Source organism: Triturus cristatus, chromosome 2_1, assembly GCF_964204655.1.
Source record: "Triturus cristatus chromosome 2_1, aTriCri1.1, whole genome shotgun sequence".
Lineage (NCBI taxonomy): Eukaryota > Metazoa > Chordata > Amphibia > Caudata > Salamandridae > Triturus > Triturus cristatus.
Genome location: NC_140581.1, coordinates 349,245,323 through 349,267,892, shown reverse-complemented (window position 1 = coordinate 349,267,892; position 22,570 = coordinate 349,245,323). Strand labels below are relative to the sequence as shown.

General features: G+C 45.6%; 1 protein-coding gene across 1 annotated transcript in view; it reads right to left on the bottom strand.

Moving 5' to 3' along the window:
- LOC146864181 (sodium channel protein type 2 subunit alpha-like) overlaps positions 1-22,570 on the bottom strand; it is an 869,020-nt gene that overhangs the window by 690,373 nt on the left and 156,077 nt on the right. Inside the window, exons 6-7 of the mRNA XM_085638959.1 lie at positions 10,034-10,216; positions 5,077-5,350 (exon numbers count right to left, since the gene is read on the bottom strand). Of these exons, the coding sequence (XP_085495085.1) occupies positions 5,077-5,350; positions 10,034-10,216 (457 nt within the window). The remainder of the gene's footprint in view (positions 1-5,076; positions 5,351-10,033; positions 10,217-22,570) is intronic.

Genomic DNA, 22,570 nt, shown 5'->3' with positions numbered 1-22,570 from the left:
TCAGCTCTGTGGGGAACACCACCTACCCCGTACACTATCTAGGGTTGCAGGATAGATTATTTCACACTATTACATCTGCTTTCATCAGTGTCAGTTGAGGATGTATGTGGAGGACTGATAGAGTAAGTGGGTGGAGCCAGTGGAGGAAGTGGGTGAAGCCGAGAGGAAGTGGGTCCGGCCTCCTAAATAAATTTGAGCACCTGCTCTTAATATTTTACAAACTAAGCACTGCAGGTAGACATCCCTCCCTAAAGACCTCTCCAACCCTTCCTTGGTCACCTCCTCTTTAGTAGAAAGTATTCCACATTTCCAGCCATTCCTCTCAGTCACTTCCACCTTTATTACTAAACCATATACTTATGTGTGGGGAGACTCCACCCTTGTGGAGATCTCCGCCCAGAAAAAGACAGGAGAGGTGGTGTTGTAAACACCCCATAGGGATTTTGAATAGCATTTTTTAGTACGTTTTGCAGTACTACAAAACATACTACAAAATGCAGTTTGTGGATAGGACCTAAAATCATTACAATTTGCATCTAGCCACTCCTCACTAGGGACAGCCCCTCGCACACCATTATCACTCATCAAGTACACCAACTGCTTGTCATGCATGTCAAAATTAAAACAAGAGCACTAGAGATATGTTTTACATTTATCAACAGCCCACATACAGGCTGTGCCACTCTCTTGATGGTGCTATTATGTTTTTTAGGCACGATGCAAAGCATGTTAAACACACACTACAGTGTTCTCTTTGTTGTTCACCTTTTGACAAAAAAACACTGTGAATCCAACAGCACTACCAACAGCAGTTAATGTGCATTTTACACCACTCACATATGGTTTTAGAAATGGTGCAGTCACAATCAAGGGGCTTATCTATGGGCCTTTATATTTACAAAGTGACGCATCTAGGTAGATGTGTCACTTTGTAAACCCCTATGCCACATTATACCTGCGCTAGTTAAAATGTATGCGGGGGTGCGTTCTGACCGAAAAAAGGGTTGTAGAAGTGACGCTGTAAAACTATAAGATTTCACTGCTCCACTTCTAGGACGCAAATGCGTAAATATCTTACACCTGCAGGAGTAAGACTGATGCAGGAACATTTAACATGGGACCTGCCAATGTGTTATGACCCATTGCTGGAGTTGTGACACCTTTGTGACACACTCCACCAATGCATAATTTTTGCGCCTGCAGATACGTCAGAAATACTGAGGAATCTGTAACTCCTTGCTACATAATGCGTCACATTTTAAATTTAACACATAATTGGTGTCCCAAGAAGGGTGCAATGAAAAGTGACGCACTGCTGTTTTCTCGCAGCAATGCGTAACTTTTCATAAATGAGGCCCCTAATCTTTAACTTGTTCAAATGCTTCATCTTGTCCCTTACCCTAAACATACTTTCTACCTTTTCTCAGTAACATACTTAATGTTTCAACACTCTGCATAACCACAAATGAACCACGCATAATATTCACTAATTCCTGAAAAGGACTTGAAGAAATCCTTCTCTTAAGTAATTGAGACTATTTTGATGACATTTAATAGATCGGACTCAGGACTAATTCCCTATAAAGAAATAGTCTGACCAAGACATTCCATCTGATTAAAGCATGCATTTATTTGCTGTCCAGTGCCCAGTGTGTGTGCTCTAACCCCCAAAACATGTAGAATACGCTAACCTCTGATTGGTGTTTTAATTAACTCTCCTAAAAAAAACAATAGTATATGGTAAAGAAACTGCCCCTATGGGGTGGAAAGTTAAAAGTCCCCTGTGGAGTGCAGCACTTATTATGCCATCCACTAGTGTGACAAGGAAAACATGACTCTAGGGCTACCATTGCACCCTGACTGCTGCAGTTCAAACCTGCAGAGCGCAAGTTAAGTCACCCCTGTTTAGACCTTGTAGCCCACAAAGTAGGGTGCAATGTATTTTAATGTGGCACATATAGAAAATACATTTTAAAGTCCCCACAGTGACAAGGCCAGTGATTAATTTGAGCCGGTGGTTTCCGATGCTCGTCATTCGTACTTAAATGTCAGCACCAGCTTTTATGACAGTCTGCCTAACTTGGGATGAGCACAACAACAATTGTTTATTAACTGAATATACATTAACAATGACTAATAACTGTCACCCAAGCCATTCCTTTAGATTTGGGAGCCTGAAACAGTATGAATTGGCATACTTTTTGGTGCAATGATTAATAGTTAAGTTTGTATTGTCATTGGCAGCACTGGCAGGGGCAATGGATCGTGCAAGCCGCAGTGGCCTCCTGACAAGGGCCCCTGTACTTATTTTTTTTCCACAAATTAAGCACTGGCAAGGCCCAGAACACAATTTTCACTGTGGCAGGTTTAACTGCCCTATGCAAAAAACAGAGTGCATATTAAAATACTACTACTGTTTACTCAGGAAAGGGACCAGCTAGAAAAATACATAAACTACTTTTTTTTGAAAGTTATTAAAAATCAAATTTAATGGTGAAGTTGGATATTTAAAAATATTAGGAAAAGTAACTTTTAGAAATTCACCTTCCTGAGTTTGCAGGAGGTTAATAAGCATTAGCTTGTCAGCTACATCAATCCAGTGCTCAGTCTGGAATGAGGTGTGCCATTTCTCATAGGAATGGGCAGAAAAGACTAGACTACTCTGAGCTGAATATAATATGCAAGGTGGAGGCTTTGCCCCTCCTGTTGGCATGCAAGTTTCAAAAACTACATGACAAGTGTTTCTGAAGCACATGCAAAGGTGTTGCTTCCTTCAAAGGAAGCAAACAGAATGCCAGAACAATTCTTATATATCACCTGTCAGGTTGTGAAGTACCCTCTTCTGCCCTGCCAGACATCTATCTCTGGGTTTGATGCCGTAACAGCATCTGCTTCAAACTGGATATAAGTTTTAGATGTGGGAGGAAAGTAGGATTACCATAATACACTCCTCGCTCATACCCCAGTAATTCCAACCTAAGGTTAGTGTGGCAGAAGACTTTTGCCATCTTCGATTTGCCCTTCCAATTGCATTTCCGGCCTGTTTGCAAAAAAAGGAGGAACTACTGCAAAAGCAGGTAGGTCAGGCCCACAAGCCTTTACACTACCTGTCAGAGAGGAACTATGGGTGTCTTAGAGTGTCCCCCACCTATAGGCTGTTGAACCCTACAAAGTTGCTTCCTTACCAAGCCATCCTCATAATACAGCTGGAATTGTGAAAGTATACGAGGCGGACTAAACATGCTGTACCTGCCATATGTGACCTGGGAAAAGGACCAAAGACAAAAGTTTCTCCAAGAATCATAAGGCTGATCCCTGGGTGACTTCAGGAACATAAAAAAGCTGAAAAGGACATTATTGTGAAAATTCCCATCTGACCAGTGGCAACTGATCCTGGACTGATTTTTCCTGTTGCTTTGACACCATGAGAGTCACTACAGGTTTCTCTGACATCATGGATCCTTGGAAGTGTACTCTGTGGTTGTTTGGGCACCTAAAGAAGTTGAAAACGTTTTCAAAACTTTTGTTCCAGACATTCAAGGGGACTGACTTTGAAAAGTATCACACAAGCAATTCCATGGTGTCAGACTGAATTTCAGATTAGTCCCACTCAGAGAAGAGTTTTTCTTCAGAAAAATAAAACTGGCACTTTTCAAATTGTGATTTACAAAAATGTTTAAACTTTCCTACTTCCAGGCCCTAACTAGGCCAATCTGCATGGTGTATCCTATACATGTTCCATTGTGATTGGCCTCAAATCACATATAGGTCTGGTCTACCACAACCCTTGACTACCATTGACGTTTTGGCTTTCCAGCTCTGTTTTCACTTAAATCTTAACAATTCACATCTCCATTTCTCCTTATTGGATGTTTATTGAATTCTGCTTCAGTTACATAAATTAGACTTGGATTTTTGTTGAGTTATGTTATCAACTTTTTAAATGTTTAAGTACAGAGCTACCCCTTGTAGCTCTGTGCCACAGCTACAAGGGGCTTAGCTCAGGTTTAAAATGAGTGAAACCTTTGACTGAACCTAGCAAGATAGTGACTTTATTACTAGTATTGGAATCAATCCACTCCAACTAATAAACCACTTGCTCACAGATGTGCAAAACTTTACACAGTGTGTAATTGTGATCTAGAACTGTGCTTGCCCACACTATAAAGTCATCCTGAAATGCCTGCACCTCTTTGATGTTCCCATACAAATAGTCCATGATTGTTTTGCCCTAGTAAATCTGGGAATGCTTTAAAAACCATGGGAGTTGTGTGGGAACACCCACTGCAATGCCCATGGAATGCCTCCCTTGCGCAGAATAAGGCAATACAGTGATTTGTGCTGCGATGTATTACTTCATGTTTGTGAAGCCATTCAAAGGCACACAAAGTGGCTTTGCGAGACTTCATAAATATGACTTGGGGATTTGCGTTGTACATGTACCACGTTGCGTGGTACAAGCATGAGTAAGGCCCTCCGAAATATGCCACTGAGTTCCCTAATTGTATAGCAGTTTACACTTGCAAAAATGTCGGAATATATTAGTGGACGGAAAATGGATAACGTTGAAGGTATGTTTATTCCAAAGACAGAATCCAAACAGGGTTGTCACGTATATGGACAGGATCCTGGCATTAACTGACAGAAAGCAGTTACAAACTTTAGATGAAAGCCAATGCACAAGCCATAGCGATACAAACATAAACATATAAAGATGATACAAAACAATTCCCAATAAAATACAAAGCCAGAGGTCATAAGCTCAACATAGCAAAAAATGCTAGCAAGCATCTACAACAAACACTTACAATTCTGAGCTTCCTAAATATAATTGTACAAGTGAGGAGGACCTAAAATGCACTATAAGACTATAAGATGATACCTATATGTTATCTGTTATCTTCTTGTTTCTCAATATAGTTAACATGTGCAATGCTGTTCAGAGTTTTGTTCTATGTATACTGTCTAAATGCAAAAAACAAAACATTTTGGTTGTACAACGACATAATATTGATTATTTCATATAAATATGCATTAGTTGTTTTTTTCTGTACAGGATAAACAAATGTGACGTACCTGGTGCTATGGGTCCTGTGTTAAAGGTAATGCCCACAAATGCAACATTCTTATTACCCAACTCTTCATCTTTTAGTGTGTTCATTGAGGAGGAGAGGATATTTTCTGCAGAATTCATTTTGCCAGGATAGAGTTTTTTTGATTTTCTAAATCTTGCCAAAAGGATTATTTTACGAATTTGTTTCTTAAACTGCACAGGCTTTTTCTCTTGCTTTGAAGTCAGCTGATCAGCAGAAAAACGATTTAGCAAGACAGCAAGAAATAAGTTCAGCACCTACAGGGCAATAAAATAAGCACAAGCAAGGTTTAGCTATCTGTTACTGTCAGCATTATAACCAATACTTCTTAAAGTAGTCTTTGGGTCTGCCTCTCAATCATCATTCAATTGATTTCCTGTCAATCTCACTTCCCTGCTCTTGAATCAATGACCTTCCTCCCTATATATAATTTTGTCCTGCCTCTGAAGAATTTAGGTTTCATCGACTACTTCATTTTTAAAAAAGAATTTTGAATTAGTAATGCATGGGAATGTGTGTCCTCCTTTCTCTTTCTTTGTCTTTTACTTGAGCATTGCACTTTTCTGGCACTCACATCCGTTATCACCTATAAATGTTATTGGAACTTCAAGGTGCCTCTTGTAGCATCCTCCCCAGCCAGGATACATGTAAATGATCACGCCACACACTGAGCTCAGTATTACACATCTTTATTCTTCAGAGTGTAACTGTTAACAGCATGTACTATTTCATGAATTTTCTTAACCACATCCAATTACCCAATTCATTAAAGCATGGAGTCTATCAGGGACCAGAGGGGTCCCGCTATCTCTAACACAATACCCATTTGCACACGCAAAAAAACTTTGTACATCTGGCCCTTGGTAAAAAATTTTGCCAAAAGTTGTGGTTATTTGGTTGCACGGCACGAGCCAAAGTCATGAATTCAGGCTGACCTTCATGGAGTGCAGGCCGACTACAGGGACCCATTTAGGCCCGCTTAACACAGAACCTTCAATCCTGGTTTGTGCAGCATTAAGTAGATCTGCTTTGAAGATGCACCACACAGCAGGGCGATGCGCTGGTTCCAAGATGCTGTGAGGCTGCAATGCGAGGGCCTGCATCATCGTTAAGGATCCCATCAACAGGGCTTGCCATGCGAAGTCCAGCGGCGATGATGAGGTGCCCATGCAGGGCAATGCGGCGATTCTGAAGAGCTTTCAGGGCTGCGATGCGGAGTTCATGATCATCACTGAGGCTGCCATTGACGAGGGATGAGATGGCCAGTGCTGAGGATGTGTCACGCAGTGGCAGCTCCGATGCAGCAACAGGCTGGAATATGATCTTTGGGTCTTTGCGGCAGGTTCAATTCACACAGCTGCGGTGATGCATCGGTCGTGTTTGGGTTTGCACCGTGCAGCAGAGGAGATGCATCAGTTCTGCTGGTTCCACAGATTTGCAGAGCATCTTAGGCCCACTAACTAGAGTCCAGGATGAGGATGCCACCGCTTAGCAGTGAAACTCACAGATGGCAGAGTCAAGGCGCAGATGTAAGGTTGTTGGAAGCCTGCTGTCTCCTTGAGACTTCAGATCAGGAGGCCAGCCAACTAGCTCTTGGAGTCACTCTAGGTTCAAGAGATGCAGGTTTGGTCCTTCTCGCCCAGGGCATCAGGCAGTAGGTCAGCACAGCAAAGCAGGAGTCCAGCAGAGAGCCATCCAGCAGCGTGCCAGTCCTTTATCTGCACATCGGTCCTTTCTCGCAGAGTATCCACAAGTCCAGAAGTGTACTGAAGTGGTGGAGTCTGAAGTCCATCTTTTATACCTTGGTCCCATGGTTCTGGAAGGTGGGAGAAGCTTCTAGGCAGTGTCTTTGAAGCGCATGGAATTTCCTGCCTTCCCTCGTTGCAAGATGGCTGGAGTGACAGTGCATGGTTTTTAAGCTCTTTGTGCAGAGACAGGACACAGCTTATTCAGGTGTTAGTGGGGCTGTGCTCATCTCTGCCCCCATCCTGACAGCAGATACCCCATCCTGGCACACCTAACCCTAAATTGTGCAAATGTCTGGGAGGAATTCTCAGTTTCTAACTGACAATTAAAACCATTCATGTGACCCAGGCCAGAATATAGGTTCAAAAGGGCTAAGGGCAGCAAAATGTCAACTTTCTAATAGTGGCTTTTTATAATTGTGGTCGAAAACCCGACTTCACCATAAAATAGGGCTTTTTGCCACAATTCCAAAGACACTAAATATGAACTGGTTATCTCTTCCCGGTTGGAAATTCCACTCTTAAAATGTAATAATGTAACCCCAATGTTATCCTATAGAAGCAATAGGCTTAGCAGCAGTGAAGAACGATTTGAAGAGATTTTTACTACCAGGACATGTGAAACTTAAAGGTACATGCACTACCTTTTATGTACACTGCTCTCTGCCATCTGGGTCATCCAGAGCCTACTCTGCGGGTGACTTATATGTATAAAAAGGGAAGGTTTGGGTATGACAAAAGGTTTATTTGCCAGGTTGAAATGGTAGGTAAAACTGCACACACAGGTTCTGCAATGGCAGGCCTAAGACATGTTTAAAGGGCTACTTAAGTGAGTGGCACAATAAGTGCTACTGGTCCACTAGTAGCATTTAATTTACAGGCCCTCATTACATATAGTACCACTTTACTAGTAACTTGTAAGTAAATTAAATATGCCAAATGGACATAATCCAATATTATCATGCTTAGAGGAGACAGCACATGAACTTTAGTACTGGTTAGCTGTGGTTAAGTGCTCTCAGTTCTAATGCCAGCAAAAACGAGGGCTGGATAAATGGAGGAGGAAGGCAAAAAGTTGGGGGGAAGAGCCCCCCAAGGCTGACAGGTCTAACATGGCTTATTCCATGTGCCTTGTTTTCTGCCCTTTGGCGTAACACAGGTAATTTGCGGCAGTGGAATCTTGCGTAATTTTACTTCAATTCCACGTAATTTTGCAAGAAGAGTAATTCAGCACTTAACTCTATTTTCTTAGGGCAAAATGACTCCTTGCATCCAAAATGGATGTGAGGATGCATTTTGCACTAGGAAATATAAATGCAACAGAACATGAATAGCAGCGCCATTGTCCCCACCCTTACTCCCGGCATTATGTGCTAAATTCTTAATAAAAAATGCACTTTTGTGTTTAAAATGGACACAAGGATACATTTTGCAATAAGAAAATAGAGCTAAATGCAACACAACACAACCCGCAGCGTGAGCACATGAGCAGGCCCTCACACTGGCGAAATTAATTTTTCTGTGATTATTTTCTCTGCCAAATTATTCTTAAATACATGAGCACGCGTAATTGCATAATTATTGTTAATTTCGCATCAAAGAATAACGCAGAATTACCCAAATTACTTCAGTGTTATTAAAAATACTCCAGGCCTAATTCTAACCCTATTACCAAATTAACATGCATAATTACTCCTAATTAGCTATTAATATTACAGACAATAGTAAAAACAGTGGGCGTATTTCTCAGTGTGAATCGGTGAAACTTACTACGTGAAATGCATTGATTTAAAATAACAGTAGCACTTGGCCTATAGAAATTTCACAGATTCTCCCAGATATGGATATCACTACTCTCAGAAGAATTTGTATATTAAATAAGGTTGGTGCAATACATTATTTACCACTGCAATGGGGTAAAATCGGACCGAGCGCCAAGAAATTCAAGTTAGAGCAAATGGAATAGGAAATTACCATGGGAGGCTGACTTTTCCGGCGTAAATCCACACAGATGTTGCCATTCCAGGAGATTTTTCCACTTACATTTACCATCTACTTTTAGGAGCTGGTAAATGTATGACGGGCCGCTGCGTCTGCTGGGAGAGTGTTGGGAGTAGAATAGGGAAGGCAAAGGGGCAGATCAACAAGAAAGTGCCGCAGTGCCGCACTTCAAGCCCTTTGGCTGCACCATGCATTAAAAGTGGAAAAAAAGAGGAGACATGAAAACATTTCTCCTCGTTGGGCTTGGCGATGGCACCTCTAGGGGGGTGTAGCAAACTGATGCATCTCTAGGTTTACAATTTCTCGTAAATCTGGAAATGAGTCTGGTTGCATGTGAGTTGCGTGGGAACACCCACAGCAAGACGCATGGAACGCCCCTTTCACGCAATGTGCTGCGTGTAAAGGGGCCATATTTACAAGGACAGGAAACTTGTAAATATGGGGCAAAGAAATGCGCTGCCAGTGCGTCACAAAAAGTGATGTACTGGCAGCGCAAGGGGCTAGTAAGTCTGCCACAAAGTGTTTTTCTAGCAAGGAGAATCATTGTATGAAGGGGTGACGAAAAACCAAACAACTTATAATAAGGTGGTGTGAAATTAACTCATAAAATCATATAATAACTTTGCGCCACCTCGGTTATAATCAGGGCTTAACCTAAGGCCGTAGATGTTCTAAAACGTGTACAGTTAATACATTTGTATGCAAATGAATATGAAATACAATAATAAAAATATGTTTTTAAGTTGTGAGGTCGTTCTTCAAAATAGGGGTGCAACTCAGTAAAGAACATGGATGCAAGATTGTTTTTTATATCTGGCGGGTGGGGAGCCTGTGCTGACATTGATTCTACGGCAAAACTAGCAATGCTTTGATGTCCTATACACTAAGACTATGAACATATTCAAGTGGACCGTGGAGCAGAACATTGCAGGCATGGCACTTGCAGAAAAAGGCACATCTGGAGCTGAATTACACAAACTGACGACGTGGTTCTAATTCGAATTGAAGCGCTCTTTCAAACAAAATTAAAAATCAACCAAAATAGCGCTCACTCCCGTCCAACATGGAACTTGGAGCAAAATCATACCTCTCTCAGTCACTTACCACGATCAAATTAATTTGGCCACTAGTTTATGAAGCTAAATTAGCATTTCTACGTATATCAAATACCGTTTAATGATGAACACATCTTACCAAAAAGTTTCCTGCTACGTAGGTGATCAGGAATAAAGGTATGCAAAAATAAGTGTTGGAGCATCTCATGCAGTCAAACAAAGGTTCCATGTACTCTCCGCAGAGGATTCGAAAAACCATCAAGAAAGATGCGTAGAAAGAAGTAAAATTCCATCTGGGGATCTTTGAGTCATCAAATGCGCGCTAAAAGAAAACAAACAGACATTAACGGAGAGGACAGCGTGTCCCATTCATTTCGATGTGCGTCATCGTGAGTACCTCAGAAAATCTCCTCAGTCTAATATTAACTTCAACAATATAGTAAACGCGTTGTATTAGCTTCATTTACTGTAACAAATTGCTTCACATCGTTTCAACATGTTGTGGTGAGCATGCTATCATGCAAACTGACGGGAGGGGATTGAGCGGGAGGCCACGTGAAGTTTTCCTACAGGGCAGAAATATCTGTGGATGGATCTTGATTTCAGACTTTTTAGAAAACAGACCTAGGTAAAAGCAATGCAAATGTTGCCTATAATTCGTTTGGATAGCTGCACTGTTGCAGAAATATTTGCAATGATAGTTGATAATGCGCCCTGACTCGACTAAACTGAGGAATAAGTATCACCTGTAAAATAAAACCGAATGAGAAGGGATTACAAATCCGAATTTATCGTGAAGTGGTGATAAATAAAACAGACCATTTGACCGACTTATCAACAAGCACTGGCAATGCCAACTGGTCCGACTTTAATGGAATGTTGTATGGTCAGTGGGGAATTACAAATATCATGGGAATAGAAATGTATTTGTGGGGTGGAATGTAACCAGCTAGACAAACGTGTGAACATGAAATACTCAGATTAGTACCACAACACAATGGTCCAGGTAGATTGGCCCTGCATAAAAACGTACATGGCCGAGGGGCACACGTTTCCAAAACACCATAAAGTTAGATGCCACATGAAGTTCGGAACACTCAGCGAATTAGGACACAGGGGCAGCTCCTCCGCAATGGCCCGCGCTCCCCGTTCGCCCCCTCCAACCGCCTACCACTTTTTGTTTGTGGCAGCTGCCACTGAGCACACATAGCACACGCAGTGATCACGCGCTCCACATGCCGGACATCTTGACATGTTACCCACTGGCCCTCGTTATGTCTGCACAAGGTTGCGACACACCTGCATTTGTCATCAGGTGGGAATAATTTATGTCTCTGTGTCTAGCCCTGCGTTCCTCTTCCTAAACAGGATCTATGAATTGTTTTATGATGCTTCAAGAAATGTATAAAAAGACCCTGGAAACGATTATACTTTGAGCCAGTTATCAGACCCGTTTCTGTATGCCGCACTCCCTGCCGCAGTGTTTATTCAAACCAACTGTTTTGCCAAACACCTCTTGTCTGTTTCTTCAAGGTAAATTCATATCCAAGCAACAACCAAAGCCCCTCTTCTGGTGATTATCACAAAGGTATCTGGCGACAGCTGCACTGTCAAGTTAGTCCATAACTAGGCTACCTATCACCACCCCCTGCTTTTCTCACTCTGCAAGGCCCTACTTAAGGCCGCAGTGCGTTTGCAAAGTGGGCAAGCCACTGGCTCGCCAAAGGCAAGCTTGTCTTTGCCTTTCCGTGCCTTGACCTCACTCAGCACCAGGAACCTTGGTCCATACGCCTCCCGCAGCTACACCACCAATGAATTCCACCTGCTCAACTACATATGCTGCTATAAATGCTGCTGCTGAGCTGCACTTCAGTCCACGGTGGGACCCTTTGCATGCTTGCATTGAAATTTCACCTTCCACTGCCCACACACACCACACCCCTCACTAAGTCAGAACTCAAGACTCACACTCACACAGCACCACACACCCACCTGGCACAACAACAATCACTCGCATGCATGCTCCTCAATACACGCTCACGCATCAAGCACTCCACCAAGATTTGGGAACTCATTGACTCAAACGCACCGGACCTCCCCTTCCTCACCGAAACCTGACTCAACCCCACATCTACACCGGACATCACTACAGCAATCCCTACTGGATGCAAATTCCTGCACCAGGAACGACCCCATAAATCAGAAAGAGGACTTGCCATCATCCACAGAGACACCATTAAGTAGACCTCTTACACTGACCCAGAAGCCACTTTTATGGAACACATGTACTCACTTCACCGACCTCACCACACCCCTTGCCATGACCACCAAAGACTTTGTACTCCTAGGTGATATCAACAACCAACTTGTTACTGCAAGTTGCCATAAATATTATCGACAATGATTACCCATCCATTCATCTATGTACTACGACTTACTACGACACATACCATATCATCACTCTTACCTTATTTTTAGTTTTTCCCAACTTGCAGTGAGTACTAGTCTCATGCTTTGGATATACTACTTTACACATAATCTCACTGAGTAGTTATTGTTACTTAACCCTTATAACTATTTTTACACTACACTGTTTACTTAATAAACACCATTCATTCTTACCTGCTCATTAATGGATTTAAGGTACCCAGTCAGATACATGATTTTCTTTTTTTGGACACTAAGTGAGATGGTGATTAAGTGACTTGCTTGCTACTCTTTCCATCCACCATGAGCTTATGATAAATACCATTGCTACTCTGGCTGCACTTTTAAGGATGCTCCTATTCCGTTCTGAGCACACCATATTTATCACACTTTATTCACAAATCTACTTTGGGAATAGTCTTCCTCTTACTATTTACAAACACTGCCCTTCTGATATCACTTCTTTGTTTTTATTTTGAGCATGACCTTTGGTAACAATGCACTTTCTCCCACCTTCCTGGTTGTGGGTACTTTAATGTGCTAGCCATTATCTGTATATATATATCTTACAGCCTTGAAAATATAGTTGCTTAGACAAAACACATGTTGGCTGTTTCTCCCTTTTAAAAAGTTTTCAAATGCATATTCATCTCATCACTTAACTGGTACCTGTATTTTATGAAGTCCACCATAACATCTGGTCACAGCACTTCATTACTGATCCTGTTTACATACACTTTCTACTAGTCAATACAGATGTTTCACTAATGCATGCTGAACTTACTTAAAAGCACCTTCTATTATACAATTGAAAATAAAAGCAAAATACGTATTTCATGCGGACAGTTAATGAGTTACCAATGTGTGCTCTTGGAAATCATGGAATTATGTTTGATGTAAAACCCATTTACATATGGTCCTTTACTATTACATTGAGTGCTTTGTGGTATATTGCCTTACATTTCATAATATGTGAAGTTAGTAAACCACTGCTACCAAGTGTTAAATTATCTGTGCAAAGAAGACCCAGTGCAGCTCACACAGTGCCAGCCCGGACGCCACATCACGCCACCACCTGCCTTCATATCGCCACCTAGCTGCAGCTGCCATATCCCTCCTGACGCTGTAGGCCCAGACCTCATACTTTATCAGCTAAACCACAGATGACACTCTCCCATATCATAGCACCTATGGGAGGCATGTACTTCCACACACTGTCAAACATACTAGGTTTACCATGTAGGTGGATTAGGTCTGTGTCAGCTCACGGTGCAGAAGAATTTGAACACTATACCTCACATCAACCATGAGCCATGCTGCTCAGGACAGGAGCGATACCAGCGGCCCTGCATACCAGGCGCCTCAACCTGATGCAACTGTGAGAAGGACCATCTGGTGGGGTGGGCCTGTTTCACTCTATGGGGAATAGCAACCCACTTTCCCTTGTTGGGCAAACCGAGTGATCCAACAACAGCAGCACCACGCGGGGACGTCTGTAGGTTTTAATAAATTGTTATTAATATTTTGTTACAATGTTTCATTATCCATTGAACCATAGAAATGTATATCTCAGGCTCTGCATTGAACAACAGGCTATCCCCAAATAACTCCTCCTCCCACACCCACCACACCATTCCTAGATTAATAAGAGGAAAACATTCAAGTTGCCAGTGTCTGAATTCTCCCCCCATAGGTGTTAATTACAGCTACATCTGGGGCCTTCATGGCAGCAATATATTGTTGCGTAGTGGTCCTTTAGCTTTGAGGGTTCTTGCAAATTTAGGGCTCAGAGACTTTTGGGCAGGATAGTTCCTTAAAGTATCCACTAAAGTAGTCCAAAAGGAGGCTCCATTGCTTAATTTACACCTTTTCCTCCCCTCGTGTCAGTGTCACCATAGTCTTTCGACTCATATATGTTTGATGGAAAAAAGTTGCTGTCCCCAAAGGTCTAATATGGTTTGTTTCAATAAGGAGGTGGGATATGAGCTTGCCCAAAGCTTATCTGGTATGGGGAACCCCAGAAAAAATAACTTCAGGGAATCTTGTTCTATTGGAAATATTATTGACATCCCAAAAGATTTTATTTTGGGATAAGACCTCCGTGCAATCTCTCCAGCCAAGAGAACTGCTCCCTGTCGTCATTTTCGCTAGATGTGTTGGAGTATAATGCCACTGGTACAGAATCTTAAGAACTTAACAACTTCTTTGAAGCCATGAGAGAAACATACAATGAAGTCAAGAGGTTGCTACTTTATCATTACACCAGTTCCACAGTCTTCCAGAAACTGGAGTAGACAATGATTATGACAAGCAGTAGTGGCACATAAAAAGCACTTTGACCCCCAAATGAACCCTGACTTCAAGCAATTTAAACTGCCCCAGGTCAGGCAGCGGGAGGGAAAATCCAGTGATGTTTTTATGCTTGAGTATATGGGCTCGTCAGCATGTGCACCAAAGACAACCCTCAGATAAAGGGAAGTGAGGGCCCAACTAGAACAAGGGTGTGAATCCAGTGCCTTAAAATACAACATTTTCAAACAACTGAACATCAAACTTGGGGATATCTGTTAGAAGGCGACCCCAGGGGAGACAGGGAGGTTGCCTGAATGCCCTGAGACCCACCCTCGGGGTAACATAGCCGGGCACTGTCGGGAGACTCTTCAGGGGATGAATCTCGTATCTAAGATCGCACACACGGCACTACACGACAAAGAGACACCACACAGTAGGTTCTTGGGAACAGATCTTTTATCTATTCAACTTCGTCGGATCTTTATGATCGCCAAGGTGGGTATGTACAATTAGAGCACGGGCTCAGAGAGTGTCAGTAGGGAAAGGGGGTAGCGGGACAGTCTTTGGGGATCCGGATCAATGCAGGGGGCGTACCCAATGCACAGCTCACAATCCTCGAGCTGGGGGATACGCTGCGGTCCAGCCGGACCGAAGGAGTCGTTAGGAGCCGCGAGTCACTCAGCAGGGCTCAAGCACAAGGTCAGAGGTCTTACGATCTTCAGGGGAGCCGCGAGTCACTCAGAAGGGCTCAAGCACAAGTTCGGAGGTCTTACGGTCTTCAGGGGAGCCACGAGTCACTCAGCAGGGCTCAAGTACAAGTTCGGAGGTCTTACGATCTTCAGGGGAGCCGCGAGTCACTCAGCAGGGCTCAAGCACAAATTCGGAGGTCTTACGATCTTCAGGGGAGCCGCGAGTCACTCAGCAGGGCTCAGAGGTTCCAAGGTTGCAAGGGAGCCGCGACCACGTCAGCAGGGCTCTTGTCGTTCCGGAGTCGAATCTGCCTGATAGTCCCAGAGCACCCCTTGTTATAGGTCCCCCCCTCTTTGATGTCCGGTGTCCGTGTAGGCAGGGGTCTTAGCGCCTGGGGGCCGCTCGTTGGAGTTTCCTGCCGTTGTTCTTTGATCCTTTCAGGGCCGGGTCGGGAGGAGTCCCAGACACCCAGCAGGCTTGGAGCCAGCCCTCAGGGAGGCCGGAGGGCCGATCGAAACCCATCTCCCGAGGGGAGGTCAGAGGTGCGATGGAAACTGCTCCTCCCTCTCTCACTCCATGGGAGCGCGATGTTCCCCAGCCGGGGCGGCGCCTCTAGGCCTGGGTTGTGCTGGGGCTGGGCGGCCATCGTAGGTGCATGAAGTGGGCACGCGGGCCCTGTGGTGCTGGGAAGATGGAGGGCACGGAAAGGGCAGTCCGGGTCGGGTGTGTGTGGGTCCTGGCGGGCAGGACCGGCTAGGCCATGTACAGAGGGGCTGAATGAGGTGTACAGGTCAGGGGATGGGGCTAGGGGTCAGGGATGGCCATGCCACAAGGCCGGGTCTAACAATATCCTAAAGGTAGCGCGCACTCACCAGCTATCCAATGTAAGGGCTGAGATGACGAAGAGGAAACTCACTGCGATCCCACCCAGTTTGGAGTTGAGGAACCCCAAATCCATCAAAGTAGAGTAGTAGCAGTGCTTAGAGGAGAACAGGCGCCTTGAACCCAGTCCTTGCAGAGGTCATGCACGTCGCTGACCATAAGACACTGTAGGTGCTCTGGCTCTTTGATGAAGGCACTTCAGGACTGTCCCATGTGGACTTCTCAATGCCTTAACCACTTTGCTTGCATTTGACAAGAAAATTGTTGTGCCCCGCCATGGCATTCCAAAGACCCCACCAGATGCCAAGGGATTTGAGCTCTGTCATCAATGCTTGCTCCAGCATCAGCTTGATGGGATGACCCAACTTCCCCAGACTGTCTAAATTTGGACAGTGAAGAAAAGGTATTCCTTGTCTCATGTGTGATAAGGACCCATGACCTGCACGAGTGACTAAGATCAACCTGCTGCATCCCTAATTGATACAGATGCATCTGTCAACATGATGAGCAAGAAACATTTTATTGCCCTGCAGCTGCTGCCCTATCTGCACCCAGCCAAAGCCAAGATAGCCGCATATGTGGGCAACACACCCGTTCCAATAGAGGGGGATTATTTGGCTGCTCTCTCTCCCACACCAACAACTCATGCAACACGAAGTTTTGTTGCCAACCAGCACCATTGAGGCGTTGCCCAGTTGCTACACTGCAGAAAATCACAGAATTTTTCACTTTGCCAAAGCAATTCATACCAAGGATATCAACAGCATGTTAGCTAGTTTACAAAACTGTTTGAAGGTCTAGGAAAGCTTTGAGAACCATCTGTTTCTCTGCACAATTTGTCGTGTTAAACTTAAACACCAGGGAATTCAGTTTCTCCTCCTCCCGGCAGTAGAAGCTTGGTTGCAGGAATTACAAGACCTTGGAGTCATCAAGATAATGCCATGTCCCACAACTTGGGTCTTGCTAATGGTGTTAGCTCATAAGTTCAAACAACACAACTGCATCGGCATCAGCATTGACATGAGACTGCCGAACAATTCGGCAGGAAAAACATATCACGCCATCAACTGATGACCTAATTCACAATCTTAATGGTGCCCACTGGTTCTTGAGCATGTGTTAGAAATAGCCCTTTCTGCAAACTTTTTCCTTCTTCCTCCTATTTTTTCCTGACCTGCTGTTGTTGATTTTAGGACTCTGGACACTTTACCACTGCTATTCATTGCTAAAGGGCATATGCTCTCTGTGTAAATTGTGTCATGGATTGGTGTTTTATTGATTGGCATATTTTATTTGCTAGTCAGCCCCTAGTAAAGTGCACTGGGTGTGCCAGGGCCTGTAATTCAAATGCTATTAGTGGACACTGCAGCACTGATTGTGCCACCCACATGAGTAGCCCTGAAAAGGTAACTCGGACCTGCTACTGCAGAGTCTGCGTGCAGTTTGTAACTGCCATGTTGACTTGGCAAGTACACCCACTTGCCAAGCCCTAACCTTCCCTTTTATTACATGTGAGTCACCCCTAAGGTAGGCCCAAGGTACCCCTGTGGGCAGGGTGCAGTGTATGTGAAAGGCAGGACATGCACTGATGTGAGTGACATGTCCTGGTAGTGAATTACAGTGCATTTAGTTTTTCACTATTGAAAGGCTATCTGGCCCATAGGAAAGTATGGGAGTTAATTTATAACATCTTATAAATGTAACTTCCCATTGGGACTAGATAGGAAAGTAAAGTATAGAATGCCTGAACTCAAAATCTAAAGATGCATTCTTTAGTAAAGGTGATTTTTACATTCTGTGTTTGAAAATACCACTTTTAGAAAGTAGATATTTTCTTGCTTAGCCATCCTGTGTGCCTCTGCTAGGATGTGTATTGACTGTTATCTTTGGAGTGACAGGGGTTGGGGAGATGCATTCTCTCAGACGGCCACCGGCGGGTTAATGTGTGTCCTGCCTTTCCTGAATGAGTCAGGGATGGGCTGAATAAACCTGGGCTGCATTCAGAGTAGTGGGAGGAGTTGTCAATAGCACCTGAATATGCTCGGTCTGCATTTAGAGTGGTGGGAGGAGATTTCCCTTGCACCTGAATGGGCCCTGTCAGCCAGCCTTGAAAAATGCTGTCCACGCCTCCTGCTGGGAAGCTGGGCCAAAAAGGACCAAACTGGTTTGGACTAAGCACAGACACTCTCTGCCTGATTTTGGGTATAAATACTGGGGCCCATACCCCCCAGAACATTAGAACTCTTTTGGGCCAAGAAGACTGCCAAGAAGAAGATCTGAAGAAGCTGTGAAGAGGAACTACCACTTTGGTGAGTGCTTTGCTGTGTTGGCCTGTAGTGGCTGCTTCTGTCTTGGGCAGTGACAGGACTGGACTGAACTTTCTGCAAATTCTTTCTCTGAGTATCTCCAAGGGCTTGAGGTAGAGCTTTTCCCCTGTTCAAGAAGTGTCAGGAACAGCAAAGACGTCAAGTTCTTCTGCCAACAGCACTGTGGACTGTGTGTTTTGGGCTGCAACAGAAGAAAAAGCAACCCAACGCTGTCTATGATGCTGCTGCAAACTCCGTGTCCTGAAGGCACCACATAGGGCACTGCAGCACCCTGGTCTCACCGATGATGCCTGCTGATGCCGCCACCAAACCGCTGCTCGCACTGCGACCTGTAGGCACCGCACTCTGCATCGCCTCGCTTGACAACACCGCCATGGTATCCTTGACGACGCCACTCCACACCAAAATTGCTGCCTGCACCGTGGTTTGAGGGCACTGCTCATAAAGTTACACGACACACCACCCTCATCCCGCATCACAGCCTTGGCCTACCAATGCCGGTGCCATCGACTCCAGTTCGTCAGCCGACGACAGCGCTTTTGCAACGACGATGCCGCTGCTTGCACAGTGACCTGCCAGCACCGCGACGAGCACCGTATCACTTTGCACCGCGACACTGGTCTCACCGATGACACCATCTGATGCCGCCACTGAGCCACTGCTCGCACAGTGACATGAGGGCATCGCACGCCGCACTGCTGCACTTCGCACCGCAGCACCTGACACCTGCCGACACCAGAGCTCCTGACTTCAACCATGAGGAGTTTGATCTGCAACGCGTGTAACTTCGAGGGCCCGACGACTCCTACACCGACCTCTGAAACAAAGGCCTGCGGACACCATGCTTTCGGAAGCTCAACGAGAGGTCGCCGACGCCCTGCATCTCTAAAGGTACTGTTTTGCGGGTTTGCGGGTCTTCCCGACACCATAGCTGGCCCGCGACGTTTGGATTTGTTTGTTCACGAAGCCCTGATAGCCCTGGACAGAGCTATTGACTTCAAGGAACTGTATTTGAAAGATTTTGATAACTCAAGATTTCTAAGTACTATATTGTGGATTTTTACCATTTTTGGACTTGTCTTAACTATATAAAAATATTGGATATTTTTCTAAACTGGTGTGGTGTACTTTTGTAGTGCTAACACTGTTTTACTGTTGGTTATGTGGAAATGCTTTACACACTGCCTCTAAGATAAGTCTGACTGCTCGTGCCAAGCTGCTAAGGGGTGAGCAGGGGTTATTTTTAGGAGTGTAACTCCCTTATCCTGACTAGAAGGAAGGGTCCCTACTTGGACAAGGTGCAAAGCATTGCCAACTAGAGACCCCCATTTCTAACATTCGTTGTCGGCGGTGAGGAGAGGACTTGTGTTTGCACTTGACTGACAGTGATTGGTGTGCACTACTACCATAACGCAGACCATAACATACCACATACTGTTCTTTTTGTGCCTTTCCATTGCCTTTCCATTGGTCTTGAGCTTTCCAGTACAACATGCCTGAATCAATTGCATCATCTATTTCATTCTTGGTAGTGGCCTTTGAGGAGGAGACGTTAGAAACCTACAATGTGAAGGAATTGAAGGCGATCTGCAAAAACCTCAAAATCCAAATCAGGAACCTCACCAGAAAAGAGGAGCTACAAAAGGCTCTGAGGGCCTGGGTAGCAGCCAGACATGCTAGTGAGCTGTCTGGGGATCTTGGCATGGAGGTAGAGGAGCCTATTCCAAAGGTGGATGTGCTTTTGGGAGGGGGGTGCACCATCTAAACCAGGCAGCAGTGCCTTTTCCCCAGAGAAGCTGGAGGACAGGCTGGAAGCAAGGAGAGTTGCTGTGGAACTGGAGAAGCTTCAGTTAGCCATGGAGGAGAAAAGGATGATGTTAGACCAGGAGTTTAAAATGAGAGAGCTGGACTGGGAAGCCAGTAGGGCTAGGCCCAGCTTAGTTGGTGGCAGCAAAAATGTAGTGTCCAGTACTGAGGATGAGGTACAAGCACACACAGATTTGGAGCCCTGCTTCAAGGAGAGGGTTGGCATACACCAGGGGGTCAGGATTGTGAGGTTACTCCAGTGGTGTGCAGTGTCCCTGAGGTCGACTGGGGAACTGGCACAAGGGATCATATTCCTGGTAGTGGGAGGGACACTCTACTGACATTATATAATAGGTGCAGGGAGAGGGGTTCCACCATTATAGAAGCCCTGGTAAGTGAGTTTGGAGACCAGCCAGAAGAGTATGGGTTGAGGGACAGCAACAGTCAGACACGGTCTCACCAGTCTTGTGAGAATGATGTGGGGTACTTTTCTGAGGCACTGGATGGTTGGGTGAAGGGTAGTTTGGTTAAGACCTGTGTGGGGCTGTGTGATTCAATTGTTGGAGAGCATATTTTAAGTCCCTGTTTTCCAGAGCTATGCCAACACCCGCTGGAGTGTGAGTTCTCTGACCCCAGGAAGCTTGCACTGGAGGCAGACCTTTTGGTGGATTCTAGAGGGTCTGGAGAAGCATCTGGGGGTGATCCTCAAGGAAGTGGCTTAGATATTTACCAACCGAGAGTGGTGGGAAAGGTTTGTGGTAGTCCAAATAGGGCCCCGTGTCGTGGGAAGGGTGTAGGGACTCATGTCCTGTCTCCAGGGAGAAGGAGTGGGAATGGGCTGCGGCCCAAGGTGCCTGAAACCTGGTCCCAGAGCCTGGGTGGCTCCATGAGGGAACACCAGGTGGGGAGCCTAGGCTGTACTAGAAGGCCATCCATTGAGGGGGATCCCCTAGTGTCTGGGGAACTGAGGGGGACTGCTGTAATGAGCATCCCACTTGCTCTGCTGTCTGGCAGCATCACTTCAGTTGGGAGGGTGCATGAAGCCAAAGAAAAGGATGAGGGGAGGACGCCGTTCCCAGTGAAAGAACCAATGGGTCAGGGGTTGCCAGCTCTGAGGTCAGACCCTGGTGAGGCCACTTCTGGCCTCGGGAGTCTTAATGCTCTGTCAGGTGGACAGGAGGTTGTAGACCTGCACCAGGCAGACTCTCACACAACTCATGAGGAGTGTGTTTCCCTTGGGGGTTTGATGTACTCCCCTGGAAGTCCTGGGTTGCCAGGCACAGGTCCAGCCTAAGGGTACAGCCCCTGGGTTGGAGGACCAGATGCAGGATGTCCTCCCTGACCTGTGGGAAGGGGCGACTGCTAACAGTGCCCCTACCATTTTGTCTTCTGGGGGTGCTGCTCCAGGTGGGAGGGTACAGAGCATCAGGGAAGAGGACCAGGTGTGGGAGAGCCCACCCCCAGTCCTTTGTTCAGCCTCAGGTTACAGACCCTGGGCTGGTGTACCAGAGCAGGATAGCACCCCTGAACTGGTGGGCAAATTGTGCAGGACACCTGCCACAGGTGCCCTGACAATTCTGGAAGGAGGTACTGATCCAGGTGGGAGGGTACAGAGCCCCAAGGAGGAGGACTAGGTGTGGGAGAGACCACCCCAGTCCCTGGTTCAGCCTCAGGGCACAGTCCCTGGAGTGGTGTATCAGTTGCAGAATAGCACCCCTGAACTGGTGGGCGAATTGTGCAGGACACCTGCCAAAGGTACCCTGACAATTCTGGAAGGGGGTATCGCTCCACGTGGTAGTGTACAGAGTCCCAGGGAGGAGGACTAGGTGTGGGAGAGACCACCCCAGTCCTATGTCCAGCCTCCGGGTACAGACCCTGGGGTGGTGGACCAGTTGCAGGATAGCACCCCTGAACTGGTGGGAGAATTGTGCAGAACACCTGCCACGGATGCCCTGACAATTCTGAAGTCGAGGAGGACTGCTCCCGGCGGGGGGATGCAGAGCCCCGGGGAGGGGGACAGGGTGCGGGAGAGCCCACCCCAGTCTCCTGTCCAGACGCAGGGTACAGACCCTGGGCTGGTGGTCCAGAGTCACAATGCCATACCTGACTTGGCGGAAGGAAGAGTGGAGAAAGGGTGCCTGGCACCTGGGGCTACTGCCCCCCACTCTCTGATGCCACAACAGTTATAGAGTGGCCTGAAAGGCATAAGGCCTGGCTCTCATAACTGACAGTTGTCAGTGACCACTGTGGCT